The sequence below is a fragment of the Hyperolius riggenbachi genome, chromosome 3 (assembly GCF_040937935.1).
Source record: "Hyperolius riggenbachi isolate aHypRig1 chromosome 3, aHypRig1.pri, whole genome shotgun sequence".
Classification (NCBI taxonomy): domain Eukaryota; kingdom Metazoa; phylum Chordata; class Amphibia; order Anura; family Hyperoliidae; genus Hyperolius; species Hyperolius riggenbachi.
In genome coordinates this window covers 17,377,658-17,392,610 of record NC_090648.1, presented here as the reverse complement: position 1 = coordinate 17,392,610, position 14,953 = coordinate 17,377,658, and the positions used below count along the sequence as shown (strand labels likewise).

At 47.3% G+C, this 14,953-nt stretch overlaps 1 protein-coding gene across 1 annotated transcript; it reads right to left on the bottom strand.

Moving 5' to 3' along the window:
• Positions 1–4,075: 4,075 nt before the first annotated feature.
• On the bottom strand, positions 4,076–13,954 carry LOC137560877 (E3 ubiquitin/ISG15 ligase TRIM25-like). The gene is made up of 2 exons (XM_068272034.1): positions 13,874–13,954; positions 4,076–6,404 (listed from the first exon to the last, which is right to left on the bottom strand). Exon 2 carries the CDS (start codon positions 6,298–6,300, stop codon positions 4,684–4,686), a length of 1,617 nt encoding a protein of 538 aa, XP_068128135.1. The 5' UTR covers positions 6,301–6,404; positions 13,874–13,954; the 3' UTR covers positions 4,076–4,683.
• Positions 13,955–14,953: the final 999 nt, after the last annotated feature.

Here is a 14,953-nt window from a genome sequence, read left to right as displayed (position 1 = left end):
TTGTGGGAAACTCAGCTACAAAAGACATAGCTCTGTGTTTGTGTGTGGCTGACAGGCACCTGTGATGTGCGAGTGTTATGCATATAATGAGCTCAGGCAGCTGATAACACACCTCTCCGTGTGACGCTCAGTGCCTCAAAAAAGCGAGAACATGTAAATAAACAGGTGAAGCAGCTGTGCTCCATGGAAAAGACTGTGACAATAAAAGAGTGTGAATTTCAGTTCCTATAAGTGCCCGTCCATGTCAGAGTCTGTATTAGGACAGTGGGAGGAGTCATGAAAAGTCACCTCTCCCCCTGTGGTAACCTGTGTTTCCAGTGTCACTTCTGCAATTGTATGGCATACATGCAGCTTATTACATATACAGCTCTGCATTCTAACCTGCAAGCAGCTGTTTCACACTAAGCTCTGCATTTCAACCTGCAGGCAGCGGTTTCACGCTAAGCTCTGCATTCCAACCTGCAGGCAGCTGTTTCACACCAAGCTCTGCATTTCAACCTGCAGGCAGCTGTTTCATGCTAAGCTCTGCATTCCAACCTGCAGGCAGCTGTTTTACGCTAAGCTCTGCATTCTAACCTGCAGGCAGCTGTTTCACGCTAAGCTCTGCATTCCAACCTGCAAGGCAGCTGTTTCATGCTAAGCTCTGCATTCCAACCTGCAGGCAGCTGTTTCACGCTAAGCTCTGAATCCAACCTGCAGGCAGCTGTTTCACACTAAGCTCTACATTCCAACCTGCAGACAGCTGTTTCACACTAAGCTCTGCATTTCAACCTGCAGGCAGCTGTTTCACGCTATGCTCTGCATTCCAACCTGCAGGCAGCTGTTTCACGCTAAGCTCTGCATTCCAACCTGCAGGCAGCTGTTTCACGCTATGCTCTGCATTCCAACCTGCAGTCAGCTGTTTCACGCTATGCTCTGCATTCTAACCTGCAGGCAGCTGTTCATCATCATCATTTCCATGAAATGAAATTAATATGCAAATTATTCCAGATGAATCTGGGGCTCAGTTATGAAATCTGAGATCAGATTACACTGCACTGCGGACTGACTAACGAGGAGGAACCCATTCCCTCAGCAAAGTGACATAAATAGGGCACAGTGTTATAGAAGGTACCTCTAGGTATACAGCCTGTGCTGGGCCGTTTTGATTAATAATCCAGTTTTATTGCAATCTGTGAGATACGAGACTGATCCTGTTCCTGTTCTGATGATCATCTATCATAGGAGTTACAGGAAATTTCCAAACAGGGGGACACAGAAGAAATATAAAGAGATCAGAGATTTTAACTTTCCCCCATTCCCATATAAAAGATCTTGTATTCTGTGTCCTGCTTAAGGAGATTTTAGCTTCTGTTTGTATCGGCAACTATCAGGAACAGAAAGTGAGAATAAATATTCCCACAGGAGCACAGACAATAATAAAGGTTTGATAAGGACCCATCTAAAACTATATCAAAAGCTAAACAAAATCTGGCCTGGAGTCATCCAACATTAGAGCACCCCTGAACCAGGGGAAATTACTTATAGGGAACCTTAACTAAAAGCAGTGTTCTCCCCAGAGCCTATTACCCGGGCGGAGCGCCCGGCTGGTCTCAGCTTCCCGCCCGCCTGTGGTTACAGCGTGCATCAGATTTTCTTCCTCCACATTCAATGCAGTGTGCAGCGGCTGTGTGTTATTGGAGCCAGCCGCTGTCACTTACACTATCTCCGCCCTCCCCTCAGCTCCTGCATAGCCGTGATGTAGAGGGGCGGGGAGAGCCTGGTGGTAACTGAAGTTACACACATGCACCGCTGGGAACTTCAAAGGAGCTGGAGCTAGTGAATCCCATCCCGATCTGCATGATTATTATGCAGAGGACGGGCTCTCTTCCTTCCTCCAGCAAGTCTTCACATCGCAGCAAACTTCCCAGCATGTGTTCCAGCCTCACCTCCAGCCTCGCAGGTCAGATGTCGGAGCACAGGGAAGAGTGTGGCGCAGCGCTCGCTCATGCCGGGGAGACAGCATTGCAGGGCAGATGGTTATCTGTTAATCCCTGGTAAGGTGGTGACTGATAGCTATTAGCTGCCTCTGCGTGCTGTTCCTGGTGTAGCGTCACCTCTATGGCATGCCCCCCTTGCAGATGCACTTTGCTGGGAGGAGAGGAGACAGACATTTTTACAGCTCCTATTGCTGTCCTTCCCCCAACTGCTCTGCTCCGAGATGTTACATTGATGTAAACCTGTCTGCAGACCTGCAGTGTGCTGTGCAAGTTACAGGAGCTGTGAGAGTGCTGCATTCTTGTATTACATTCATATTTAGATGGTACTGCTTGCAATCCTCTCCTCTCTGACCCACACAGTGTTGTTGTTTTTATTGCCCCCCCCCCCCCCCTCCTTCCTTTTCCACACTGATATACATGTTTTCGTCTACCTTTAGGGCCCTTTTCCACTTGCAATCGCTAGCGTTCACGCTGAACGCTAGCGATTGCTGAATCGCAATTACCGGCGATTCCCCGACGTTCGCCGCCGCGATTTTGCTATGCTATGCACTGCATAGCAAAATCGCGGCAATTATCGCTCCGCCGCGCGTTCGCGTTCCCGACAAAAGCGAATCGCGGTAGTGGAAATGACCTACCGCGATTCCTATGTTAAAAAGCAAACCGTAGCGATTGTAGAATCGCTAGCGGTTTGCGGTTTTGCGATTCAGCCAGCGCAAACGCGCTGGTGGAAAAGGGCCCTTAGTCTGTCTCTCCCTCTCACACATTTCCTTTTGTCTCTCACACATTCCTCCTTGTTTTTTCTTTCCCAGTCCTTTTTTCCCCCTCTGTAGTACATGCTGTTTAGCACATAGACAAGCAACAAGCATGTGTACATCATGCTTGTGTGCATGTGAGATCATCCAGTGTAACTCCTCATCAGTAGTTCCCAGTGTGTTTCCTCCTTACCCACTTCCTCATTCAAAAGCACCCAGCATGATCCACCTACACTCCTTCCTATCAAGTAGCACCCAACACGATCCACCCTGCCCCTCCCTACCTAGTAGTGGCACCCAGCATCACCCTCCAACTCCACCCAACGTGACCTTACTTCCCCACCCGCCTACTTTTTCATGCCACCCGGCTGGTTAGAAATTCTGGGGAGAACACTGTAAAAGGGATATGGATGTTTCCTTTTAAACAATACCAGTTGCTTGTCAGTCCTGCTGATCTCTTTGGCTGCAGTAGTGGTTGAATCACACACCTGAAACAAGCATGCAGCTAATGCAGTCTGACTTCAGTCAGAGCACCTGATCTGCATGCTTGTTGAGGGGCTGTGGCTAAAAGTATTAGAGACACAGGATCAGCAGGAGAGTCAGGCAACTGGTATTATTTTAAAAAGGAAAAATCCATATCCTTCTTAGCTTAGGTTCCCTTTAAGCTTATGTTGGGCTAGAATAGCTAATCCTCAGCCTCCTGATGCTGCTGGTTGTCTTTGGGATCCTCCCCACTCACCGTCCTCTTCATAATCAACCGGATCCCTCTACACCGAGTTCCGAACCGCTTGTGCATAGCAAGGAATCACTGTTCCCTGAGCACTTCCTGTCACTGCGCATGTATGCGGTTCAGAACTTGCATATGTGCAGATCAAAAGTGCTTGTTGAAGGAACTTCAGGCAGAGGAAAGGACTGAGAACAGGAAATCGGATGGACCCCAAAGACAGGAATCAGCACCAGGATGCCAAGAATTAGGTAATTCAGCCCACCATAGTCAATTATTTTACCATTTTTGGGCTGCATTTAAAGGGGTTCTGTGGCATGTTAAAAAAACAAACAAACAAACTGACACTTACCTGGGGCTTCTATCGGCCCCCTGTAGCTGTCATGTCCCACGCCGTCCTCCTACGATCATCCGTTCCCCGCCGTCGGACCTGGACTAATTATTCACCTCATACTACGTCTGCGCAGTGAGCTCCCGGAGACGCGAGCGGGAGCACAAGCTATTCGTCTTGTTAGACGAATAATTGACCGTTGCCGGCGGCGGGGAACGTATCATCGTAGGAGGATGGCGTAAGATATGACAGCTACAAGGGCCGATAGAAGCCCCAGGTAAGTGTCAGTTTGTTTTTTTTACATGCCGCAGAACCCCTTCAAGTAAATACAGTTTTCATACACAGCTATGTAGTGGTAAGTGGCTGGACACCATAGGGTCTTCCTGGTCCTCAGTCCGTCCTGTTTTCCTGAAATCATCCCTCCAAGGTCTTCAGCATTTCTCAGGAAACCCCCCAAACTATTCACATCCTTGAATAGTTCCGAAGACAAGCGCCTCCGTACTGCGCATGCACAAGCCCGAAACCATGCGTGTTCAGTACGGATAAGCTCGTCTTTAAAACTAATCGAGGAATAACTTCAATAGGGGACTACGCAGGAACTGAGGAGGAACCAAGGACCAGGAAGACTTTATGGTATCCAGAGCTTTCACTCTACATAGGTGTGTATTAAAACAAATTCATTTTTAGTTTCGGTTTCCTTAAAAGTAAAAAAAAAATAAAAATAAAAGAAAGAGTCTCATCTTTCATCTGAACTATCAATGACTCCAGAGAGAGAAGCTGCAGGACAAAAGCCTCTGGCTATAAAGGGATGAAATATAAAGCCGGACTCCGGGCACAGAGATGTGATAATATATAATACTCATGAGTGTTGATGTCACCAGTGTCTGGGCAGCTTTCTCACATCTCCGGCCTCTCCCCGGATATCTTTATACGACCTTCCCACACACGGAATGCAGCATGGAGGGGCTCAGAGAAGGTGGCAGTGAAGGTGTGGAGGTGTCTGAGCGGGTCACACAGGACATAAAAGGAGATCTGCCCGGCCTCATAATCCAGATATACCCTGACTCTCTTTCTGGGGATCTTGTCAGACAACTGGATCTCTTCAGTGTTATGCATCACTAAATACTGATCATCATCATCCCTCTTCAAAACCCAGGACTTGCTATTCTCTCCAATCAGCTGTTGATCTCCCATCCGGTCTATACTGGGGTAACACATCCCCACTGCACACTGCTCTGATCCTCCAATATCCACTTCCCAGTAATGCTGCCCTGATGAGAAACTCTGGCTGCTCAACACCTGAGGCCAATTCTGAAATCTCTCTGCTGTGTCTGGGCGATTCTGTGTACTGTCTACGCTGAATGCAGATTTCCTGTCATATGATATCTGTAGATGTTCCCCAGTTGTGTTTACTTCCAGTGATATGTCTGCAGGCTGTATATAGACCCCTCCAGTCACTCCAGACATGATATCAGCTAGTCCTGTGTGCAATGTGTGTGAGATGCCGGCCACATCCAGATGTCCTTCTTGTCTGTCCCTGTCCTCATCCCGCACCTCTCTGTCACCTGTGTCTGAATCACTGTCCTCATTATCCCCCTCCTCAGTGTCACACATGTCACCTGTGTGTGATGCCTGTAAGACAGTCAGTGGGTCAGCCATGTTATACAGCTTCGCAATGTGGCGCATCTTCCTGGACAACTCATCCTTCTTTATTTCCAACTCCATGATGATGTCATCACAGTATAATGACACCCGCTGCGCATGTTTAATGATGTCACTCGTGACTTTCTTCTCCAGGTTTTCCAGCTGTCTCAGAAGGTCATTAAACAGGTCAGTGACTCTTTCTGTTTCATCATCTGCATTTTCTTGTGCTTTTCTCCTGCATTCCTCCAGACTCTGGACTCTTTTCTCAATCTCTTCTCTCTGTGACATCACTTCCTGCAGAACATTTCTCAGTTCACTCTTCCTGCACTCAGAGGCCTCAGCCAGAGACACTATCTTATGGCCGACATGACCTCCAATCACATAGCATGACACACAGACACAGGCAGCATCCTCAGTGCAGTAATATTTAAGCACCTCTTGATGGATGGAGCATTTCCTGTCCTTCAGGGAGGGGGTGGGGTCACAGAAGACGTGTTCTGGGGACATTTTGTGGACTCTCAGGTGATGCTCACACAGATAAACCTCACACATCAGACAGGACTTAACAGCAGGTACAGGAACATGAAAACACTGACTACAGATGACCTGAGACTCCTCCTGACCTGGCTGAGTAGACAGGAAGTTCTCCACGATATTACATAGATTTATATTCCTCTGCATTGCTGGCCGTTCCTGAAACTTCTTCCTGCATTCAGGACAAGAATATCCTCCAGACCCCTCCTGTGTGACTAGAAAACGATGAATACAGCCCCGACAGAAGTTGTGTCCACATCTCAGGGTTACAGGATCTGTATAAATGCTCAGACAGATGGAACACTCCAGCTCCTCTCTCAGACCAGCAGACGCCATCGCTGACAGCAGCAGAGAATGGAAGGTGGAAGTCGGTAACAGTCCTACAGAATGCAGCCAGGCGTGTCTCAGCACTGTGTACACTGACAGTCCAACACTGGGATCTGTAAGAAATCAGTGAGTTACACAAGCTGGCCATATGCATACATACATTATCCATCACACATTATCCATCACTGTCTGTCTGCAGAGGAGCTCACTAATCCTATCATAGACTTAGACTAATGTCCTACCAGATCTTCTACAATACCTTTTTGAAATGTATTCCAAGGCTGCAGAGTTGGAGGACAACTGCTAAATGAAGCCACTGAATCCTAACTCCCCCTCGGTTCACCTCCTAGGTTACACCACCCCCATTTACAGCTAGCCAGAGACTTAACCACTTTAAATGTTTTGGCCTTAAAATCCAGAGCAATTTTCATATTTCAGTGCTGCTTCCAATCATTCAGCAATAACTTTATCACTACTTATCACACCTAAATGAGCTGTACATTTTTTGACACAAATAAGCCTCTTTGAGTGGCACTATTTGCTAAGATTTTATTTTATACTGGCTGATTGCCCGGCGTTGCCCGGGTATGTATTTGGCTGGTATTGGCGCCGCCCATTTTTCTAACTCTAACACACAAACACTCAATGACCAAGTTTGTGAGGTTTGTATATTCCCATAGAAATTAAACAAATCAGATTGGCTGTTTGTGGCTCTGCCCCTCTCCAGCATTTGAACCCCAGTCACCCAATGACCAACTGTAGCAGGTTTGAGGCATCTGCTTTTGATAGTGTAAAAATGGCAGCAATTTAAAGCAGAATATAACCCTGCATTTCAACTTTGCTCTAAAATATTATTTACAGCATATTATATGCAAAAAGCATTTTTTTTTTACTAGACCAGCATTGGAAGGGTTAAACACAGAGGTTTAAAGTTCCGTGGAGAGATATGCAGAAGTTCAGATAGATACATTCTATTTAGTGAAATGTAACTATTGAGAAATGTTTACACACTCTTTGGCTGTCCTCCAGCTCTTCTCAGTCAGACAGTGAGTCACATTCAACACTTAGATACATTTATGTAAACAAAATGTATCTCTTTCAGCTTCGGATGCGTCTGCAGAAATCTCCAGGAACTTTAAAGCCCTGTGTAACCCTTCCAATGCTGGTCTAGTAAAAAAAAAAATGCTGGTTGCATATAATATACTGTAAATAATGTTTTAGAGCAAAGTTGAAATGCAGGGTTATATTCCGCTTTAAATATTCCCCTTGAAAATCAACCGGTGAATTTCAATTGGGCTATTATAGGCTCCACCCACTTCCCTGAATATTAATCTCAGTCACCCAGTGACCATCTGGGCAAAGTTTGAGAACACTGCCATTACAGTGTAAGAATGGCTGCAGTTTATATTTTCCAAGTGAAATTTCTTTTTGACCCCGTCCACATTTTTGTAACCTTGACACACAGTCACTCAGTGACCAAGTTTTTGAGCTTTTGGGTTCCTGGTATCAAAAATGTGTGAATGGAAGAATCAGAATCAGAATCAATTTTATTTCGCCAAGTAAGTTTGCACCTACAAGGAATTTGTCTTGGCAGTTGCTTAACAAACACAAACAAAAACAATACAAGGACAGACAGTGTGTATATTACAAGTCAAGGACATTATGCAAGTATAGTGGCAGTAAGCAATGTGAGAATTGTTCATGTTTAGTTCTGTGCTGATTACTTTCAGTCCTAGCAGCTCTAACGTGGTTCAGCATTAAGTATGGCTACCGCTTGAGGATAAAAACTGTTCCTGTGTCTGGAGGTTTTGGTAGCAATTGACCGGAATCTTACTCCTGAAGGCATGCGCTGGAAGATGGAGTGAGCTGGGTGAGAGGGGTCAGAGGCAATTTTGGTCGCTCTCTTTCTGCACCTGCTAGTGTAAAGATCCTGCAGGGAAGGTAAGCTACAGCCAATTATCCTTTCCGCTGATCGGATGATGCGCTGCAGCCTCCTCTTTTCTAATGCTGAGCAGGAGCCGAACCATACAGTCATAGATGATGTTATGGTGGATTCGATGATTGCAGTGTAGAACTGCACCATTAGATTTTGAGGTAGGCCAAACTTTTTCAGCTGCCGTAGATGGTACATCCTCTGTTGTGCTTTCTTGACAATAGTGGCAGTGTTGTTGTCCCATTTTAGGTTGTTTGAGATCGTGGACCCAAGAAACTTGAATGACTCTACTTGGGTTATTGTGGATCCATTTATGGTTAAGGGGAGGTGCTGGGGGGGGGGGGGGGTCTCCTAAAGTCTATTATCATCTCCATGGAAGCAGCTTATCCAGCAAAGAAATCTGATTGGCTATTTGTGGCTCGGCCCCCTTCTGTGAATTTGAATCCCAGTCACTCAATGACCGACTGTAGCAAGTTTAATCTGCCATTAATAGTGTAAGAATGGCAGCAGTTTAAATATTCCCCTTTAAAATCAATAGGTGAATTTTGATTGGCTGTTGTAGGCTCCACCCACTTTCCTGAATATTAACCCCATTCACCCAGTGGCCAAGTGTGCCAAGTGTGCCAAGTTTGAGAACCCTGTGATTAACATTTTAAGAATGGCTGCAGTTTACATTTTCCCATTTAAAATGAATGGCTTGAATTTGATTGGCTGTTTTAGGCTCCACCCACCTTTACTGAATTTGTAACCTCGGTCACCAAATGACCAACTGTGCCAAGTTTTTTCCATTGACATGAATGGGTGGAATCTGATTTGCTGTTTGTAGCTCCGCCCACGTGTGCAGGGGGGACGCGAGACCCCCAGAACATATCATCCCAGGTAGTAAGGGATCTGTGTATCAAGTTTTGTTCAAATCGGTAAAAGCGTTTTCGAGTGATCGCGGCACATACACACACACACACACACACACACACATACATGCATCCATCCATCCGATTTTATATATATATATATATATATATATATATATATATATATATATATATATATATATATATATATATATAGATTCCTTTTAAAGGGAGTAAGAAGAAGAAAAAAAAAAAACACATTTCTCACTTTTCAGCCATTATGATATTAACCTCCCTAGCGGTATGCCTGACACTGTGCCGGGCGTACCGTTTGCTGGCCTCAGGAGTCCCCCAGGATTAATTAATTTGCTCACATGGCTGCAAAACCTTTAGCTAGCACTAGGCTAGCTAGTCCAGGTGTCCGGCTCCCCCCGATCGCCTGCAATCTCCCCGTTTATACATTATCCAGCCTGGATCCAGCGTTCAGCGCAGCCTCCCCGCACAGCTCCGGTCTCTCAGTGGGGAAGATCGGGTTTGCGCATGACGTCATGTGCGATCCTCCCCATAGTGAAGACCGGAGCTGTGTGGGGAGGCTGCGCTGAATGCTGGATCCAGGCTGGGTAATGTATTAACTGGCTGGAACGGGGGCGATCGGGGGGTGCACCTAGACATCTGTACTAGCTAGCCTAGTGCTAGCTAAAGGTTTTGCAGCCATGTGAGCAAATTAATTAATTCTGCGGGCACAAACTAACAAAACGCCGCTCAGGAGGTTAAAATAAAACATGATACTGTAGATAAAACCCACACATCTTATTTACCCGTTTGTCCCAGTTATTACAATGTTCAAATTATGCCCCTAGTGCAATGTATAGCGACAATATTTTATTTGGAATTAAAGGCGTATTTTTTCTATTCTGGCAAATGTATGTAATTCCGGTGCACAAGTCCTATAAAAATTAGTTCACCCAACCAATTTTGTTGAAGAAGGCAGGTACACTATATAATAGATAATAGAATGCACAAAAAGCGTTCCCGTTGAGATCTCAGGCAGAATTTTATGGGGGGAGGGTTTTTGACAGGGGATACCTTTTGAGAAAGATTGACTATTTGACAAATAAAGTTTTTCACATATAGGGCTTGTTTCCACTATTGCGTTGCAAAATCGCTGCGGCAAAATTCGCATGCGGATGCGTGCATGCGAATTTTTGTGAAAATTCGCATGGATGACGATGTATGCAAATTTAACCATTGCAATGCCGGTGTGCTTTTCCATTGATTTAATGCGAATTCGCATGAAAATTCGCATACCAAAACAGCATGTGAATTCCCTATTAAATACATTAGCGACGATTCGCCTGCATTCCACTCGCAGGCGAATTCTGCGGCTCTTTTGTGCGTTTTTTCACCACTGAAAAAAAACGCACCTCAACAACGCTACAGTGGAAACAGGCCCATCCACTTGCATTACATGTGCGGATTTGCGATAGTGGAAACGAGCCCTTATAGTTCTTGAGTGGCGGTCACTCTCTTTTTGTGCATTTTTTCTATTTTGTGTTTTTTTTATATATATATTCATTATACTTTATCAATATTAACAGTAATACACACTCATGGTATACAGTTGTGCTCATAAGTGAACATACCCTGGCATAATTTATTATTTCTTAACAATTTTGCATAAAGTATGAATAATAAAAGAAAAACTTTTTGTTTCATTCATGGTTAGTGGTTGGCTGAAGCCATATCTTTCCCAAACAACTCTTTTTAAAGGATACCTTAGCTGTCCCTAGATTTCAAAACGGAGCGCGGGCATGTTTAGCAAGCGATCCTGATGCCCACTGGTCCCCCCCTGCTCTTCTCGGTTCAGCCCCTTTATGCCTCCCGCAGTCACTTCCTGGTCGGGAGGGTTTGGCGAGCAGTGCATACGTCACGTTCATCCTTGGTCGTGCGGCCGTGAGTGCTCTGCCCATGCGCACAATGTAGTCGTTATGTCATGATTACATAGTGCGCATGAGCAGAGTGCTCCCGGCCGTGGGCTTGCGACCAAGGATGAACGTCACCGGGCAGCACCTATGCACTGCTCACCGAACCCTCCCGACCAGGAAGTGACTTAACGCGTAACGCGGCTGGACCAAGAAGAACAGGGGGGGCCAGTGGGCATCAGGATCGCTTGTTAAACATGCCCACGCCCCCCGTTTAGAAATCTAGGGACAGCTAAGGTATCCTTTCACTTAACGATGGGTGTGAACACGTGACTCCACCACGACTGCCTAACGCCAATTGGCGTCAAGTCCTGGGGGAGTGTTTTGCCAGATCGCACGTACTGATCCCTGTCAGTCAACCCTCCCCCTACATTTCCTCCGTCAGTTACCCCTCCCCCTACATGTGTCTCCCTATCAGTTACCCCTCCCCCTGCATGTGTCTCCCTATCAGTAACCCCTCCCCCTACATGTGTCTTCCTATCAGTTACCCCTCCCCCTGCATGTGTCTCCCTACCAGTTACCCCTCCCACTGCATGTGTCTCCCTAGAAGTTATCCCTCCCCCTGCATGTGTCTCCCTGTCAGTCACCCCTCCCCTTGCATGTGTCTCCCTGTCAGTCACCCCTCCCCCTGCATGTGTCACCCTGTCAGTCACACTTCCCCCTGCATGTGTCTCCCTGTCAGTCACCCCTCCCCCTAGCAGTTACCCCTCCCCCTACATGTGTCTCTGTCAGTCACCCCTCCCCCTGCATGTGTCTCCCTTGCAGTTACCCCTCCCCCTACATGTGTCTCCCTGTCAGTCACCCCTCCCCCTAGCAGTTACCCCTCCCCCTGCATGTGTCTCCCTACCAGTTACCACTACCACTGCATGTGTCTCCCTAGAATTTACCCCTCCCCCTGCATGTGTCTCCCTGTCAGCCACCCCTCCCCCTACATGTGTCTCCCTGTCAGTTACCCCTCCCCCTGGATGTGTCTCCCTGTCAGTCACCCCTCCCCCTACATGTGTCTCCCTGTCAGTCACCCCTCCCCCTGCATGCGTCTCCCTGTCAGTGACCCCTCCCCCTACATGAGTCTCCCTGTCAGTTACCCCTCCCCCTGCATGTGTCTCCCTGTCAGTCACCCCTCCCCTACATGTGTCTCCCTGTCAGTGACCCCTCCCCCTACATAAGTCTCCCTGTCAGTTACCCCTCCCCCTACATGTGTCTCCCTGTCAGTCACCCCTCCCCCTGCATGTGTCTCCCTAACAGTTACCCCTCCCCCTGAATGTGTCTCCCTAGCAGTTACCCCTCCCCCTACATGTGTCTCCCTGTCAGTCACCCCTCCCCCTAGCAGTTACCCCTCCCCCTACATGTGTCTCCCTGTCAGTCTCCCCTCCCCCTACACGTGTCTCCGTCAGTCACCCCTCCCCCTGCATGTGTCTCCCTGTCAGTCACCCCTCCCCCTGCATGTGTCTCCCTGTCAGTCACCCCTCCCCCTGCATGTGTCTCCCTAGCAGTTACCCCTCCCCCTACATGTGTCTCCCTGTCAGTCTCCCCTCCCCCTACATGTGTCTCTGTCAGTCACCCCTCCCCCTGCATGTGTCTCCCTGTCAGTTACCCCTCCCCCTGCATGTGTCTCCCTATCAGTTACCCCTCCCCCTGCATGTGTCTCCCTATCAGTCACCTCTCCCCCTGCATGTGTCTCCCTGTCAGTCTCCCCTCCCCCTACATGTGTCTCCCTGTCAGTCTCCCCTCCCCCTACACGTGTCTTCCTGTCAGTGACCCCTCCCCCTACATGTGTCTCCCTGTCAGTGACCCCTCCCCTACATGTGTCTCCCTGTCAGTGACCCCTCCCCTACATGTGTCTCCCTGTCAGTGACCCCTCCCCTACATGTGTCTCCCTGTCAGTGACCCCTCCCCCTACATGTGTCTCCCTGTCAGTGTCCCTCCCCCCTACATGAGTCTCCCTGTCAGTTACCCCTCCCCCTACATGTGTCTCCCTGTCAGTGTCCCTCCCCTACATGTGTCTCCCTGTCAGTCACCCCTCCCCCTACATGTGTCTCCGTCAGTGGCCCCTCCCCTACATGTGTCTCCCTGTCAGTGACCCCTCCCCCTACATGAGTCTCCCTGTCAGTTACCCCTCCCCCTACATGTGTCTCCCTGTCAGTGTCCCTCCCCCTACATGTGTCTTCCTGTCAGTGACCCCTCCCCCTACATGTGTCTTCCTGTCAGTGACCCCTCCCCCTATATGTGTCTCCCTGTCAGTAACCCCTCCCCCTACATGAGTCTCCCTGTCAGTTACCCCTCCCCCTACACGTGTCTCCCTGTCAGTGTCCCTCCCCCTACACGTGTCTCCTTGTCAGTGACCCCTCCCCCTACATGTGTCTCCCTGTCAGTTACCCCTCCCCTACATGTGTCTCCCTGTCAGTGTCCCTCCCCTACATGTGTCTCCCTGTCAGTGACCCCTCCCCCTACATGAGCCTCCCTGTCAGTTACCCCTCCCCCTAAATGTCTCTCCCTGTCAGTGTCCCTCCCCCTACATGTGTCTTCCTGTCAGTGACCCCTCCCCCTACATGTGTCTCCCTGTCAGTAACCCCTCCCCTACATGTGTCTCCCTGTCAGTGTCCCTTCCCCTACATGTGTCTCCCTGTCAGTGACCCCTCCCCTACATGTATCTCCCTGTCAGTCTCCCCTCCCCCTGCATGTGTTTCCCTATTACACAACATTACACCACATTATATAACACTGCACTATAATATATATATATATACACATATAATGTACACTATAACACAGCACAGTCCCCCCAGCAGCGGGCAGGGTACAGGCTGTATATATACCATAGAGAGCTGCAGTGACGTCACACCACGATGATGGCTTCGAGTGCAGCGGAAGCCAAGCCCACCCCAGCGCCAGAGACGTTACATCGGCACTCGGCAGTTCCTGGCTGCACTCCATCACGTGGGACGCATAGAGCTGTGTGCGCTCTGCTGCCATCTAGTGGCCAATATGTATATACTATATATTTTTTCTGGCCATTCAAATTTGCATTCAAAGAGCAAAGAAGTAATAGTGAAAAACCCTCTGATTTCCCATCTTGTGGGTACAGCTTGTGAAGGGATGAATATGAAGGTTAGGGAAGCATATAAGGTCAGATATTACTGGGGATAGCATGTCACTATACAGAGAGGAGAGCAGGTTAGTGGATTACTATTCCTCATAGAAGTATATTACATCCATAATTCCCAATATGATTACATGTTACTATACAGAGGGGAAAGCAGGTTAGTGGATTACTATTCCTCATAGAAGTATATATTACATCCATAATTCCCAATATGATTACATGTTACTATACAGAGGGGAAAGCAGGTTAGTGGATTACTATTCCCCATAGAAGTATATTGCATCCATAATTCCCTATATGATTACATGTTACTATACAGAGTGGAAAGCAGGTTAGTGGATTACTATTCCTCATAGAAGTATATTACATCCATAATTCCCAATATGATTACATGTTACTATACAGAGGGGAAAGCAGGTTAGTGGATTACTATTCCTCATAGAAGTATATTACATCCATAATTCCCAATATGATTACATGTTACTATACAGAGGGGAAAGCAGGTTAGTGGATTACTATTCCCCATAGAAGTATATTGCATCCATAATTCCCTATATGATTACATGTTACTATACAAAGCAGGTTAGTGGATTACTATTCCTCATAGAAGTATATATTACATCCATAATTCCCAATATGATTACATGTTACTATACAGAGGGGAAAGCAGGTCAGTGGATTACTATTCACCATAGAAGTATATTACATCCATAATTCCCAATATGATTACATGTTACTATACAGAGGGGGAAAGCAGGTCAGTGGATTACTATTCACCATAGAAGTATATTAC